We start from the raw sequence: 14,622 nt of genomic DNA, 5'->3' as shown, positions 1-14,622 counted from the left end.
GAAAGATACAACTTTGATTTACACGTTCAGTACAGTTGTTTCCACAGGTTAGCTATTATTGGTAAAGTACTTATCAGATTACTATTAAACGGATTTACTTATTAATCCTTAGGTGGGTACTGAAATTCTCTCCATTTAACAGTTAAGAACACAGGCTGAGAGAGGTGAGGAATTTGCCCCGAATTACACAGCTATTAAGAAGGCGGGTGGGCCAAAATTCAACCTCGTTCCAAGACCCAGTTCCCTCACCCAACTCTGCGGTTGTTTTAGCCAAATTTAAAAGCATCCAGAGCGAATGACAGAAATTCCCTCATTGTGTTCCCAGTCTGTTTAACCAGAATCCTTAGGGCATCGTATTACTATTTCTTGCACGAGCTGGAGGCGTTAACGTGTAGCCTGGGCGTGATTGAGCCGCTGATGACATTCTGTTGGGCTGACTCGCCCCTCTAAACATAATTCCTGCTTCAGAAGCGGCCGCCCCCGAGCAGTCAGAAAAAGCCACTGCCCCTTCGACCCTCGGCGGTCGAGGGCTGGGTGAGGCCCGGCGAGGGTCTCGCGGGACTCCCGCCGCGCTTCCGGCCCCTCCCCAGACCCCGCCCAGGCCCGGCCTCCTCCTCGCCCAGGATGCACCTGGTTGAAAACAAAATCCCACGTGACTGACTCTGCTCTCAGGCCATCATGGCGTCTCCCAGTGGGAAGGGATCCCGGGCGCCGGAGGCTTCTGGCTGCGGGCCCCAGCCCGTCGCCCGGGACCTCGTAGACTCCGTGGACGATGCGGAGGGGCTGTACGTGGCAGTCGAGCGGTGCCCGCTGTGCAACACCACCCGCCGGCGGCTGACCTGCGCCAAGTGCGTCCAGAGCGGCGATTTCGTCTACTTCGACGGCCGCGACCGTGAAAGGTACGGCAGCCGCCACGGCCCTATGGTTTCTAACCCGGGTGTCTCCACCGGCTCGGAAGCTGGAGCCTGGGGCCTGAGTTTGGGCCCCGGAGCCCAGCGAGAGGAGGGGGAGGTAGGGAGGGTAACTGTTTTGCGCCGGCGCTTTGTTCCCAGGAGACAGTCGGGGATGGAGGCCAGAAGAGAGAAGATCGCCGTTTCCCGCTAACCCACTCGAGAGGAGTCTGACCTCACGGTGCTCTTGGGTACTAGGGAAGAGGGATAGATGGTGGTTGTGGAGAGGTCTTCTCCTATTACTGCCATAGAGTTGGATTCTCGGTACTTTGTTCCACTCCAATTCAAATGCTGGGTTTAACCTTTGTTTTCGAAAGCACGTTTATTCTCTAGAGGAGAGACCAAAGGAGAATCAAATAACTGGTTAAGAGGGATTCGGGCCCTGGTAGCCTGTGTCACAGGTGGATCTTATTAGACATGCTTACTCTAATGTGTGAACTAGGCTAGCTAGTTCCTCCCTTTTCCAAAGATTGTTTTAGATGCCGAGGAGTTTGGGTATGTGTTTTGGCTTTGTTTTAAAATCCAGATTGGGAGCTGCAAGCCCTTAGTTTAAGAGAATTCAAGAACGCGTTTTGGCCTTGTTTTGAAATTTAAACAAGAGACCTGCAAGTCCTTGGTTAAGATAATTGAAAAATTAGTGTGATTAGCTGCAAGGTCTCAGGCCCAACTTCTGTTTCAATAACTTAGTGTCAATGATAGTAAGCCAACTAATTTTTTCAGTGCAAAAGTTCAGGTATTAATTAATGTACAACAACCCGGTAAGTTATTTTCTGTAACATACTGCTAAAGAAACTGCACAGTACCTTGCCCTGGGTCACACAGATAATAAGTGTGGGGACCAGAATTAAATTCCAGGCAGCCTGAACCCATATGCCATGCACTTAACCCCTGGATTATATAACGGCTGTATTTGGAAGTGTTTTTTGAGTTGCTGACAGTCCTCTCATCATGAATGGAGTTCATTTCTTTTTCTTTTGAGGAGATTTGTATGATACAGTCTTTTAGTTCATCACTGTGTCTCATTGATGTACTTGATGACTTTAGAAACTGATGATGTAATAAGTAATAGCTTTAAAAATTAATACAGTTTTATTATAAGAATACTAGGTATGAGATGGAAATGTCTAACTGATGGAGTTTATCATGGGTTCAGTTCTGGACCCTCTTCTCTGTATACTTTTTCTTAGATTCATTCCCATAATTTAAATATTGTCTATATGCTGAAGACTGCCAGACTTGTATCTCCAACCCAGGCCTTTGTGAAATCAAGAAAACAGCTGCATACTCTGTATTTAAATTTGTAATGAGAATCTCCATCTTAATATGGCATACTGAATTCATGATTATCCATCACAAATCTGTTCCTCTCATGCTCATTCCAGCCCAGTAAATGGTAACCTCACTCTCTAGCACAGGCCAAAAAACCTTCCAGTCTTCCTTGACTCCTCTCTTAATGCCACCATATATAATCCCATCAGCAAATCCCATCCACCCTTCAAAACCTATCCTAAATCCAGCCCTTTCACTCCCTCCTGGTTTGGTCCACCAGAGGATTATTGCCTCTTGAGTTCCTGCTTCCACCCTTTCTCCTTTATCGTGTAATTTCCATATTGCAGCCAGAGTAACACCACTCCTCCATTCCTCTGTTCACATCTTCCAGCGGTTTCCTGTTTTACCCAAAGTAAAAAAAGGCAAAGTCCTTATCCAAAGTTCTGTGTTGTCTGTTCCTCCATTGATCTCCTATTGCTTTTCCCTTACCCACTCTGCAATACCATCCTGGCCTCCTTGCCAGTCCTCAAACATACCAAGAACACTCCTGCTTCAGGACCACTGCAGTCTTTTTTTTTTTTTTGCGGTACACGGGCCTCTCACTGTTGTGGCCTCTCCCGTTGCGGAGCACAGGCTCCGGACGCGCAGGCTCAGCAGCCATGGCTCACGGGCCCAGCCGCTCCGCGGCATGTGGGATCCTCCCGGAGCGGGGCACGAACCTGTGTCCCCTGCATCGGCAGGCGGACTCTCAACCACTGCGCCACCACGGAAGCCCAGGACCACTGCAGTCTTATTCAGACTGCCAGGACTCTTTTCTTCTAGAAGTCTTCAGGGCTCCTTCCTTTGATTCCTTTAGGCCTCTGCTCATACATTAGAGGAACTCTTTCTTTGGACGATTCAACTGAAATAGTAACTTCCTTTCCCACTTAACCTGCTTTATTGTTTTCCATAGCACTTATCACCGTCTTATGGTTTACATATTAATTTGTCTAACTGCCCCCTGCTCCAGTGATGTAAGCTCTGTGAGAACAAAACAGTTTCGTACTCTGCTGTATCCTCACATAGTAGAAGCTTAATAAAGATTTGTTGAATGATTGGGTCAATCTACCCTTCCTTCCCAAACTTAGTATGATTCTGGATCACTTCATTATTATAAATCACGACCCATTTGTCACTAAAGCCAGAAACCCGGGAGTTATCCTAGCTTTTTCCTTTTTTCTTACTCCGTGTATCCAAAATATTGACAAGTCTAATTGGATCTGCTCCAGAGTAGATCTTGAATCTGTCTACTTCTAGTCCAGACCACTATCATTTCTCTCCTGGCTACTTATTAGTTTCCTTTCTTTTACACATACAGCTCCTCCCTAGCCTCCCTCTGGCCTTCACACAACAGCCACAGTAGAAATGTAAATCAGATAATGTCACTGTTTGCTTAAACCTTTTCAGTGGGTTACAACTTTATTTAAAATAAAATTCAAGCTCCTTACTGTGGCATATTAAGCCCCATGTGATTTGGCTACTGCCTACCTTCTAACTTTGGCTGTAAGGTTGAGTTTAAAATGTGGTCTTTGGATTCAAGCTGTATTGAATTGAATCCAAGCTCCACCACTTGCTATGTGATTTTGAAGTTTCTTAATCTCTCCTGTGCTTATTTCATTTTGAAAATGGAGTATCTAACTTCATAGGTTTCTGGTAGTGATTACATAAGAGCATGCACTGAAGTACTTAGCATGATGTCTAGCATGTATTGCGTACTCAAAAAATAAACGCTTGCCATGTACCCTCATGTTCACAGCTCAGTAGTTGGGCCTTCTCTCACATCCTCAGACACATGAAACTTTTCCACCCGTGGGTCTTTTTCCTTGCTGTTCCCTCTGCCTGGAACACTGTTCCTCCTGATTGTCACTTTTCCTTTCATGTCTCAACTTAAATGTCACTTCCTCAGTGAGATGTCCCTGACCTTCACTAGGATAGGTCCCCACTTCCATCTCTCCCCCCCCCCATTTCTGTCACAATACTCAATTCTTTCATGGTATTGAGCATGGTAAGTGGTGTTACTTTTTTGAGGAAAGTAACTGCATCCAGAATGTAGTTCCACGCAGGCATGAATTCTGGTTTTGTTCAGTTGGATCCCCAGAGCTTAGTGCAGCGGCAGTGGGTAGCACACAATAAGCAGATTGTTGAAGGAATGGTAAAGGCAAGACAACTTTAGAAGCTGAAATACAAATTATTTTCGGAAGAGGGATGTGTTATAGTGGATTTCTTTTTACTTTTCCAAGCAGAAAAGTGAAAAATAAACACCAGAACCATTCAAAATTTAGAAATGAAAAAGAAATTTTAAGGTTCAGGGATAACAGACAGCTTCACTTCACTTTCTTTCCATCGTTCCCCGTTCTGAACCTTGTATTCCTAAGGAAGAGGAGTTTGCTTGTTTGTTTTCCTTTGTTCCCAGAACAGTGCCTAGCATCTAATAGGATGTGAGAATCTGTTGAGATCCAGGACCACAGTCCTAATGGTCAAATCAGTTTTACTGAGCTCTCATTGGGTACAGTTATCTGCATAAAATATTCTGGCAGTTACAGAAGAGAAAGGCAGGTCTCTGCTCTCAAAGCTTTACACTGACTACTAATAAGCCTTAAATTTCTTGGGCCAAAGGTTGATTGTGAGATACTCTGTTGTCTTCAGTATTTAAGAAAAATTTTGCTTTCAGACTCTTTTTTCCTTTTACTTATGAAAAGCTCCTCACTAACTGTGGGAAACCACTTTGAAATAAAATGTGGAAGCTTACAGCACAATTTAAATACTCTTGTTTAACCTCTGATTCTTTTCAGTAAATTAGCCAGATTAGCTGTGCCTATAAGGATCTTGAATGGGATGTGCATATCAAAGTTCTTGTGAATGTAGATGTATTTTTTTCATGTTTAATTAATAGACTAGCTGAATAAATAGTTTGTAATGGTTTAGCAGTTCAAGGAAAATTAGATATTAAAGAACAAATCTGTCTCCCAATAATTAGTTCTTTTGACTCCTAAGAAGGGAACATGCATCTTTACATAATTTTGTGGACAGTATGAGTTTGGCAGTTAGATTGAAAAATACCTGAATGCGCTACTTTTTTTGTTACTGTTCAGTGGGAACACTTCCTTATAACCTTGGTACCCTCCCAGCACTATCCTTTCCTCATCTCCCACCTTGGCCTCAGTCCGAAAACAGTGCCCACTTTCTTCTCTGCTTTTTCATCTGCCTTTTGATGTGTGTGCTTCCTTAAGAGATGAAGAGGAATGATTTTAAGCAGTACTCTCAACACAATCTCCTTTGGATCTTGTACTGGAGAACATTTAAAAATTACAGGTCTTGGACTTCCCTGGTGGCACAGTGGTTGGGAATCCACCTGCCAATGCAGGGGACACGGGTTCGATCCTTGATCTGGGAAGATCCCACATGCCGCAGAGCAGCTAAGCCCGTGTGGCACAACTACTGAGCCTGAGCTCTAGAGCCTGTGAATCACAACTGCTGAGCTTGCGTGCCACAGTTACTGAATCCTCTGCGCGCCTAGAGCCTGTACTCTGCACCAAGAGAAGCCACTGCAATGAGAAGCCCGTGCACTGCAACAAAGAGTAACCCCTGCTCGCTGCAACTAGAGAAACCCCGTGCACAGCAACGAAGACCCAAAGCAGCCAAAATTTAAAAAACTAACTAAATAAATAAATTTATTAAAAAAATTACAGGTCTTTTAACAGGAACATAATTTTATGGATTATACATTTATCTGACACCAAAAATAAGACTGCTACCCAATAGATAACAAGTTGAAGTAATCTTTCCACTCAAAACTGGAAAAAATTGCTTACCAGTTTATGATAGTGTAGGAGTGTTACAGGGAACATAATCTGAGGATACCCAGGAACATCTGCCTGCTGGTTTAGGAACCAGTTATTTTAAAGTGTGGATCAAAAAGAAAGGCAAAATTTGTGAGCGTTTGGGTAGTATTGCTTTTCTTTCTTTTTTTATTTTTTGCGGTACGCGGACCTCTCACTGTTGTGGCCTCTCCCGTTGTGGAGCACAGGCTCTGGACGCGCAGGCTCAGCGGCCATGGCTCACGGACCCAGCTGCTCCACGGCATGTGGGATCTTCCCGGACCGGGGCACGAACCCGTGTCCCCTGCATCGGCAGGCGGACTCTCAACCACTGCGCCACCAGGGAAGCCCAGTATTGCTTTTTTTTAAAAAATTTATTTTGGCTGCATTGGGTCTTAGTTGCAGCATGCGGGATCTTTTTAGTTGCGGCATGCAGGTTCCCCGACCAGGGATCGAACGCAGGCCCCCTGCATTGGCAGTGTGAAGTCTTACCCACTGGACCACCAGGGAAGTTCCTGTATTGATTTTATATGTACCCTGCATCAGGAATGATGCAGCACTACCTTCACTGATGAGTTTTAAGAATATATGCTACAGTTCTACCAAGAAACAGAAATATGGGCGCTAAACAAATGGAGAGGTGGGAAAAAGGACGAGCAAGAAATGTAGATGTTACTAAACATTTCAAGGGGACGACACAGCCAACATCCAAAAAACTACCCTTTAGACATCTCTGTTCTGCCCTCCAGTATCTTTTTGGTTGTCAGTCACTGTAGCTAATAAAAATATTGTCATGGGATTTTGATTCTGGACCCACATTTGTATGCCCCACTCAGCAGAATAAAAGCTCTATAGGTAGCTGGACTCTCCATTGTTAGACAAGGGTTTATCAACCTGAGTTCTGCTTGGTATTGTCTCTCAAGAAGGGTCACAAGTCCCATCCCACGCAGCTTATTAATTGTATTTACACCAATACATGTGGATCTGCTAAGAAAATGTAACTTTTGTTTTCAGTCAGTGTCAGTGGCTACTCTTAACATTATGTGTACCTCTTAGAATTTATAAAAGAATTTCACATTTATTATGTCATTTGTTCCCTACCACAAAACCGTGAGTTATTAATCTGTTTTTAGAATGAGGAAACTCAGAGTAGTTGTTCCTTACTTATTGCTGGGCTATGCTAATTCTTAAATTTACCTCCAGATCTGAAATACATGTATAAGTAAATAAATAAATATTCAATTTAATACGTTAGTAAGATTAAGTGCAAAATCACTCATTGCAATGAAGAAAAGAGAAACTAGCCTATATTATGTGCTAAGTGCCTGTACCTGATGCTTTCACATTTATCTTATTTAATCCCTATAACCAAATAGGATAATCACTATTCCCATTTTACAAGGGAGACAATGAAACAATGCTCTGCTTCTACTTTCTCCTAATCACTTAACCTTCATTCCTGCCAGTGGAGTATGTTTTTACTACAGTTAAGCCTTGAACAACAGGGGTTAATTCGCCTGTAATTTAGTCAGCCCTCCTTATCCGCAGTTCCTCCACATCCACAGATTCAACCAAATTCCGACCATGTAGTACTGTAGTATTTACTGTTGAAAAATATCTGCATATAAGTGGACCCAGTCAGTTGAAACCCACATTGTTCAAGGGTCAGCTGTGTATTTTCTCATACCTAAATATTCTAACATAAGATAGAAGAACCATTCTGATAAGGACTGTGTTTTTTCATATTGCATTTGTCCATAAACATTATATCCTTAAATGCCTAAAGAATTTAAGGGAGAAAAATTTGATGGCTAGTAATTCTTGCTGTGTTAGTATCCTAGTTCAAGAAATATGCAGTTCTTTAACCATTTCTGCTTAAATAAGGGAGATTGCTGTGCTCCTTCTCCAGGTGCATCTGTGCTCTCTCTTCCCCAAGAGGCCTTTCTGCTTTATTTCTAGAGCCAGAACCATCGTTAACTTTTCACCAAACCTGTATCCAAATTCGAGCTGGGGATAATTCTCCACCACTGACCTAAAAACTGTTAATGCTCATTTTCTGCTTTTAGATTTAAGGAACCTAAGGAATATAATCGGTGTCAAGAGACCTAAGGACTTTAGATACTTGTAGGGGATTGTGTATATTTTTATAGTGGATATGATCCTCAAAGGCAGAGCTTGAGAAATTTTAATTGATTGAATACTGTCTTTTTTTCTGATTATAAAAGTATGTATGATTATTGTAGGAAACTTGTAAAGTACATTAATACCTAAAGAAGGAAACAGATTTTGCCCATATTCTCACAACTGTTAGTGTTTTGTTATATTTGCTTCCAGCCTTGTTTATATGTATGTGTGTGCTTGTAAATATATTTTTTTCATTTGGAATCATACGATGTGTATATAGTTTGATGCTCTGCTTTTTTGTTTTCTTTAACCCAACATCTCATAAACACATACTAATGTCTTTGTCTACAAAAATATTTTGATGTCCTTCATGGCAATATGGTGTCGTCTGATAATCATTCTCCTTTTGGACATTAAAGTTGTTTCCAGTTTTTGCTATTATGACTAATTCCACAATTGGCATAAATCTTCTTCGTCACCTCTGATCTTTTCCTTGAATTGCTTAACTGGTTCAAAGGGTTTGCTAATTTTTAAGGCCCTCAATGGCATATTCGAAAGTTTTGTGTTTTTTGTTTGTTTGTTTTACCTTTCTTAAAATACGTTAGTAGTGTTTCTTGGACTTTTCTATTGCCATTACCCTAGGCACAAAGGATGAGGGAAAGAACTGAGAAGGCGGATGGAGGGATTAGAGTTATTTTATGAAAGACACTAAGTAAGTGGTCAGTAAGTTGTAGGTGTTATGACGATGTTAATGATCATCTAGCACAGAATTAATAGTAGGATCCCTGACAGAGTGCATGCCCAGGTGCTACTTTTCTCATCGCGTGGGACAGACTTAGGTGACCAGTCCCACCTGTAGCCACATCCACTGAGTCGCCCAGGACGACGTGTGGCCATGGGATAGCGTGGAGTGATGAGGGTCACACTCTTAACTGATCCTTATCAGCAGCACGCTCCTGTCCCTGCTGTCCCGCTGGTGTATCGAGGTTCTCTAGGGCAGATTAACTTCTCACCTGTGAAACAGCAGAATTTCCTCTGCCTATAATGCCTTCCTTCCCTTAGCAAGGCCACCTCTAACCTGTCCTCAAGGGGCAGCCCAGGCAAACGTGACTGCTGGAGAGCTCCCTCTGAAGCCTGAGCTGGGTTGTGTGCCATCTCTTGTAGCACTGTTGACTACAAGAGATGGCACACAACCCAGACTCTGTATGACCATCTGCTCCTAGTTTTCATCAGTCTCTATCACGGGGGCACTTTTTAAAGTCAGCTTAAGGGAGTACTTTTGTAGGGAAGAAAAGCAAATATAAGTCTGGAGGAATTTGGTAAATAACAAAGAAGGCATTTTTAAATTGGGAAGGAAAATATAAGAAATAGTGTTGTAGGGACTTCCCTGGTGGTCCAGTGGCTAGGACCCCGCGCTTGCAACGCAGGGGGCCCAAGTTCAGTCCCTGGTCAGAGAACTAGATCCCACATGCCGCAACTAAAAAAAAAAAAAAAGGATCCTGCATGCCACAACGAAGATCCCACATGGCGCAACTGTGACCCGGCTTAAATAGATAAATAAGTAAAGAAAGAAAGAGGGAGGAAGGGAGGGGGGGAGGAAGGGAGGGAGGGAGGGAGGGAGGAAGTAAGGAATAGTGTTGTAAAAGCCCTGATGCATGGTATAGGTTTACGAGCAGATTCTTTTCGGAAAACAATAGAAAACTGTAGAGCCACTGAACAACAACAACAAAATTGATAAATGTATCTGCATAAAATTTTGGAAAATTTGTAGAGCAGAGACATAAGTAGTCACCAAGCAGATTGAGGAAGAATAATTTCAAGATGTATGAAAGGAAATAGATAATTTCTCTAATAAATAACCCTTTAAAAAAAAACTATAGAACTTCCCTGGTGGCACAGTGGTTAAGAATCCACCTGCCAATGCAGGGGACACGGGTTCAAGCCCTGGTCAGGGAAGATCCCACATGCCGCAGAACAGCTAAGCCCGTGCGCCACAACTACTGAGTCTGCACTCTAGAGCCCATGAGCCACAACTACTGAAGCCCACGTGCCTAGAGCCCATGCTCCGCAACAAGAGAAGCCACCGCAATGAGAAGCCTGCGCACCGCAATTAGAGGAAACCCGTGCACAGCAATGAGACCCAGTGCAGCCAAAAATTAAAAAAAAAAAAAAAACTATAGAAAAGTTAACAAAGGGCATAGGGGGATAATAAAAGAAAAGTAGCCAATAAGATAGGAAAAGGTGTTAAACATTTCTAACTGTGAAATGAAGAAAGGCAATAAATTAATTGTGAACTGTCTTTGAAGAGAGGGAATGGGAGGCCAGTCAGGTTAGCAAAGAGTAAAATGGGCAGTGCTGCGAGTAAGAAAACAGGTTGGTAGGGTTGTAAATATAACATGAAATGATTCCGAGGAAATTTAAAGATAACTGCCAGGAGTTGCCGTGTAAACCTAAATGCACCCGGATATTCATTTCTAGCATTACTGATAATAGTGAAAATTTGGAAGCGGTGGCAATGTTCATCAGTAGGTATTTCTGTAAATAAATTATATGATGTCCATTCAGTGAAATTCTGTGTACCTGTTAAAGAATGAGATAGGTCTTTATGTTCTGAAGTGAAAAAAGATACAAAACATTTTACGTGATAAACCTAGCTTCAAAGACAGTATATAAAAAAGGCCTTTCTCCCCTTCCTTTTTCTTTTTTCTTTTTTTTCCTAATCTATCTCTGTGAGTCCTGGGATGGAGAATGCAGAGGATGGATGAGGCGCTGGTGAGCAGTTGGCTCGCTGACCAGCTGCATTCGTTGATAACCATCTGCTTTTGCTTTGTTCACACCACCTATTTTTCATTTCCTTCATGAAGAATGACATTACTCATGAAGTGTTTGATACAGTAGGAACTGTTATCTTCTGTTTGTTATTCCTGCTGTCCTCTGTATGTTTATGTTTTAAGTTTGTTGCTTTGTTTTGGGTTTTTTTTTTTAAACAAAACCCAAGAGAACTAACCAGCTTGATATAAAGCTGGACAGTGTTATCATCCCAATTTGTTCTAGTGCAAAGTGGCATTTTTTACAACAGATCTGATTTATAGCCCCTAAAAGCAGGATTTTATCCTTCATGTCAGTCCTTTGTTTACACAGGTAGATGAGTCTTGTGAGTTTGTCATCTCCTTCAGCTTATTGGAGCATGAATCACCACATTAGGTAGAAGTAAATATCACATTCGTTTCTCATTTTTGATAGAAGGAAATGGAAGCATATAACAAGTAACCTGTCTAGTTCACAGCCAGTTGCAGAAAAATGAAAGATTAGATTTCTTAACGTTCTGTAAAATGCTGTGTCATAAGTTGCAGGCACCTAGTAAATGCCTGATAAATCAATTGATGAATCTATGAATTTGTCCACATTCCACACTGGTTTCTGAGTTTTCTAATATTGTTTCATGTAGTTACCACCTTACTGGCCATTGCAGTGCTACCCAGTACAACTTTGTGCAGTGATGTTCTGTATCTATGCCATCCAGTAAGGTAGCCCCCAGCCATATGTGGCTATTGAAATGTGGGTAGTGCAGCTGAGAAACTGAATTTTTAATTTAATTTTAATTTAGTCATGTAAGTATATAATTCTGTCACATGTAATATTATCTGATTTGGTTTCTTGTTTAATATACATTGTACATTTTCAGTGACTGACTATTAAATGGTAGGGTCATAATTAGACCATTTTATCCCTTCCATTTAGAAGTAGATATCTGGGTACGTTTCAAATGTGGGATTATAGAAATAGTATGTTAGAGAGACTTTTATGTCTGGATTATTTTAAGGAAGAGATTTTTAGGGCTGTTATGGTTCTATTAAATTGTTTTCATTTTTTCACGAGATAGCCAAAGGCCTAATCTTGGACTCCACACCATGTTACTGTAGCATGTGGCATTACCTTTGTTTTTTTGAAAGTAGTGAGCCACCATTAGCTCAATTCAAAATCAGTTGCATGATGTTAGTCATACATTTTTTTTTTTTTTTAACCTAAAATTCTTATTGAGCAACAAGTCATTTTAGGTACTCGGTAGCCACATGTGCCTGATGGCTACCGTGTTGAATAGCATAGACCTAGAAGATATGAGTATCACTGCTAGCCACCTTCAGCTAGTTGACATTTATAGAACTCTGTATCCAGCAGCTATAGAAAACACGTTCTTTCAAGTGCACATGGAACTTTGACCAAGACGCGGCGCACCATATGCAAGGCCATAAGATAGTCTCAAATCAAAAGATTAAAATCTCATAGAGAATATTGAGACCACATCAGCATTAAAGTAGAAAAATAACAGTACGTTACCAAAAAAACCATATATCTGGAAATTGAACAATATACTTCTAAATAATTCATTGGTCAAAGAGGGAATTTGATGGAAGATTAGAAATGTCAAACTAAGTGGTAAAATACACGATATCAAAATGTTTAGGGTTTAGCTTAAGCAATACTTCTGGAGGAAATTTATAACTCTGTATACTTATATTAAAAAGGGAGAGGCTTAAAGTTGATGATTTTAGTTCCTACCTTAAACTGCAAAAAAAAACAAAAAAGCAAACTAATCCCACATAAGGTAGCAGGAAGAAAATAATAAGGGTAGAATAGTGACAGACAGCAAAAATGAACTGTAATGTGATATTCTTTCCTTTTGATAACTTTTATTAAGTAAATTGCTAGCCCGTAATGACTAGCAGTAAAATTAGTGAGAAAAAAATTGTACTTTAAGAATTATAAGGAACCAATTTATAAATGACAGTAGGGTTAAATTAAGCTTAATAATTACAATTATTTTTATAATGGAAGCCTCTGTTTTCTTGAATTCCGATTCATTTTAGTGCTCTGATTTACCTGTTTTGGAGGACAATTTAACTTAGGGGTGAAAAAAACCTATAGGCATATTTTATAAACCCATGAAAGAGTTTTAAAGCTGAGAATTTGAACTTAGTTTTAAATAACCAAATGGCAAGCAGCTGTGTGCCATTGAGAAGATACGTTCAGGACAGTGACATTTCCTGATGAGTCTGCAGAAATGTTTGGCTCTCAGGAATTTGCATAATCTCATTCAACTGAAAAAAAAATAAACATTTAAATAAAACACTGAATTTTTTTCTTACAGGTTTATAGACAAGAAGGAAAGGTTAAGCCAACTTAAGAGCAAGCAAGAAGAATTTCAAAAAGAGTGAGTTTTCATTTTGTTTTTTAATTTGTGGAGGTTGTCTTGTCACCACATGGTTTAATTCAGTGCTGTGGTATGCATACATGTGGATTGCTAATTTATTGAATTTAGGTTACAAATCTCCCCGTGTGAAGAGCAGTACATCTGGGAGAAGCAAAATAGGAGAAATGATCAAGTTTCTAGAAAACACTGGGATCAAACCTGGTGCCTGGTTCACAGCAGGCAGTGACTGGATGGATGAATCAAACCGCTGGCCCTGATAATTGACGTATTGTAAATGGGTCCAGGACAGAAGGCATATTAGACTAGCAGTGGTGGCTCTTGTAGGACATTATTGCTTCTGTTTATCTTTATTCTTCTGTATCAGGGTTTTGCAAAGTGTGGTCTGCAGAACATCTACATCAGAATTCATTAACTTCGGTACTGGTTAAAAATGTAGATTCTTGGAATCCTGTCCTCAGATATCCTGATTCAGTAGGTCTGGGGGTAGGCCCAGGAATCTGAGTATTAATGAGCACCCGATGAATCTCTCATCCTCTGGATTTGGGAATTGTCCTGTAGAACCTTTTATCCCAAACTGATCCAGTCCCTATTCTCCATACACACTCCAGACCTGATTAACACATTTATGAGTACATGAAATCTTCAGAGATACTCTGCATTAGAAAAACCTGCTTAGATTCATTTAACTCAGTCATTTCTCTAACTTACTGTATCATGGAAACTTATTTTTTCCTATAGAACACTTCATTCCTTAGAACAAATTTTTGCCTAATCTGGCTTATGCCTTTTTTTTAAAAAAAAAAAGTAATTAATTAATTTATTTATTTTTGGCTGTGTTGGGTCTTCGTTGCTGTGCACGGACTTTCTCTAGTGGCGAGTAGGGGCTACTCTTCGTTGTGGTGCACAGGCTTCTCATTGCAGTGGCTTCTCGTTGCGGAGCACGGGCTCTAGGCGCGCGGGCTTCAGTAGTTGCAGCACACGGGCTCAGTAGTTGTGGGTCGCGGGCTCTAGAGCACACGCTCAGTAGTTGTGGTGCACGGGCTTAGTTGCTCTGCGGCACGTGGGATCTTCCTGGACCAGGGCTCGAACCTATGTCCCCTGCACTGGCAGGTGGATTCTCAACAGCTGCACCACCAGGGAACTCCCATGGCTTGTGCCATTTTGCGGGGAGCTGACAATAGCATTTGGACCATGAATTCTCTTGTAACTA

The 14,622-nt window shown here is 41.3% G+C and overlaps 1 protein-coding gene across 1 annotated transcript in view; it reads left to right on the top strand.

Annotated features, from left to right (window-relative positions):
- The first annotated feature begins 650 nt into the window (after positions 1 to 650).
- ATG14 (autophagy related 14) overlaps positions 651 to 14,622 on the top strand; it is a 39,070-nt gene continuing 25,098 nt past the window's right edge. The window contains exons 1-2 of the mRNA XM_032623730.1: positions 651 to 899; positions 13,350 to 13,412. Coding sequence (XP_032479621.1) covers positions 679 to 899; positions 13,350 to 13,412 — 284 coding nt within the window. The 5' untranslated portion in view covers positions 651 to 678. The remainder of the gene's footprint in view (positions 900 to 13,349; positions 13,413 to 14,622) is intronic.

The sequence above is a fragment of the Phocoena sinus genome, chromosome 2, assembly GCF_008692025.1.
Source record: "Phocoena sinus isolate mPhoSin1 chromosome 2, mPhoSin1.pri, whole genome shotgun sequence".
In the NCBI taxonomy this organism is placed as follows: domain Eukaryota; kingdom Metazoa; phylum Chordata; class Mammalia; order Artiodactyla; family Phocoenidae; genus Phocoena; species Phocoena sinus.
This window is presented reverse-complemented; position numbering and strand designations above follow the sequence as displayed.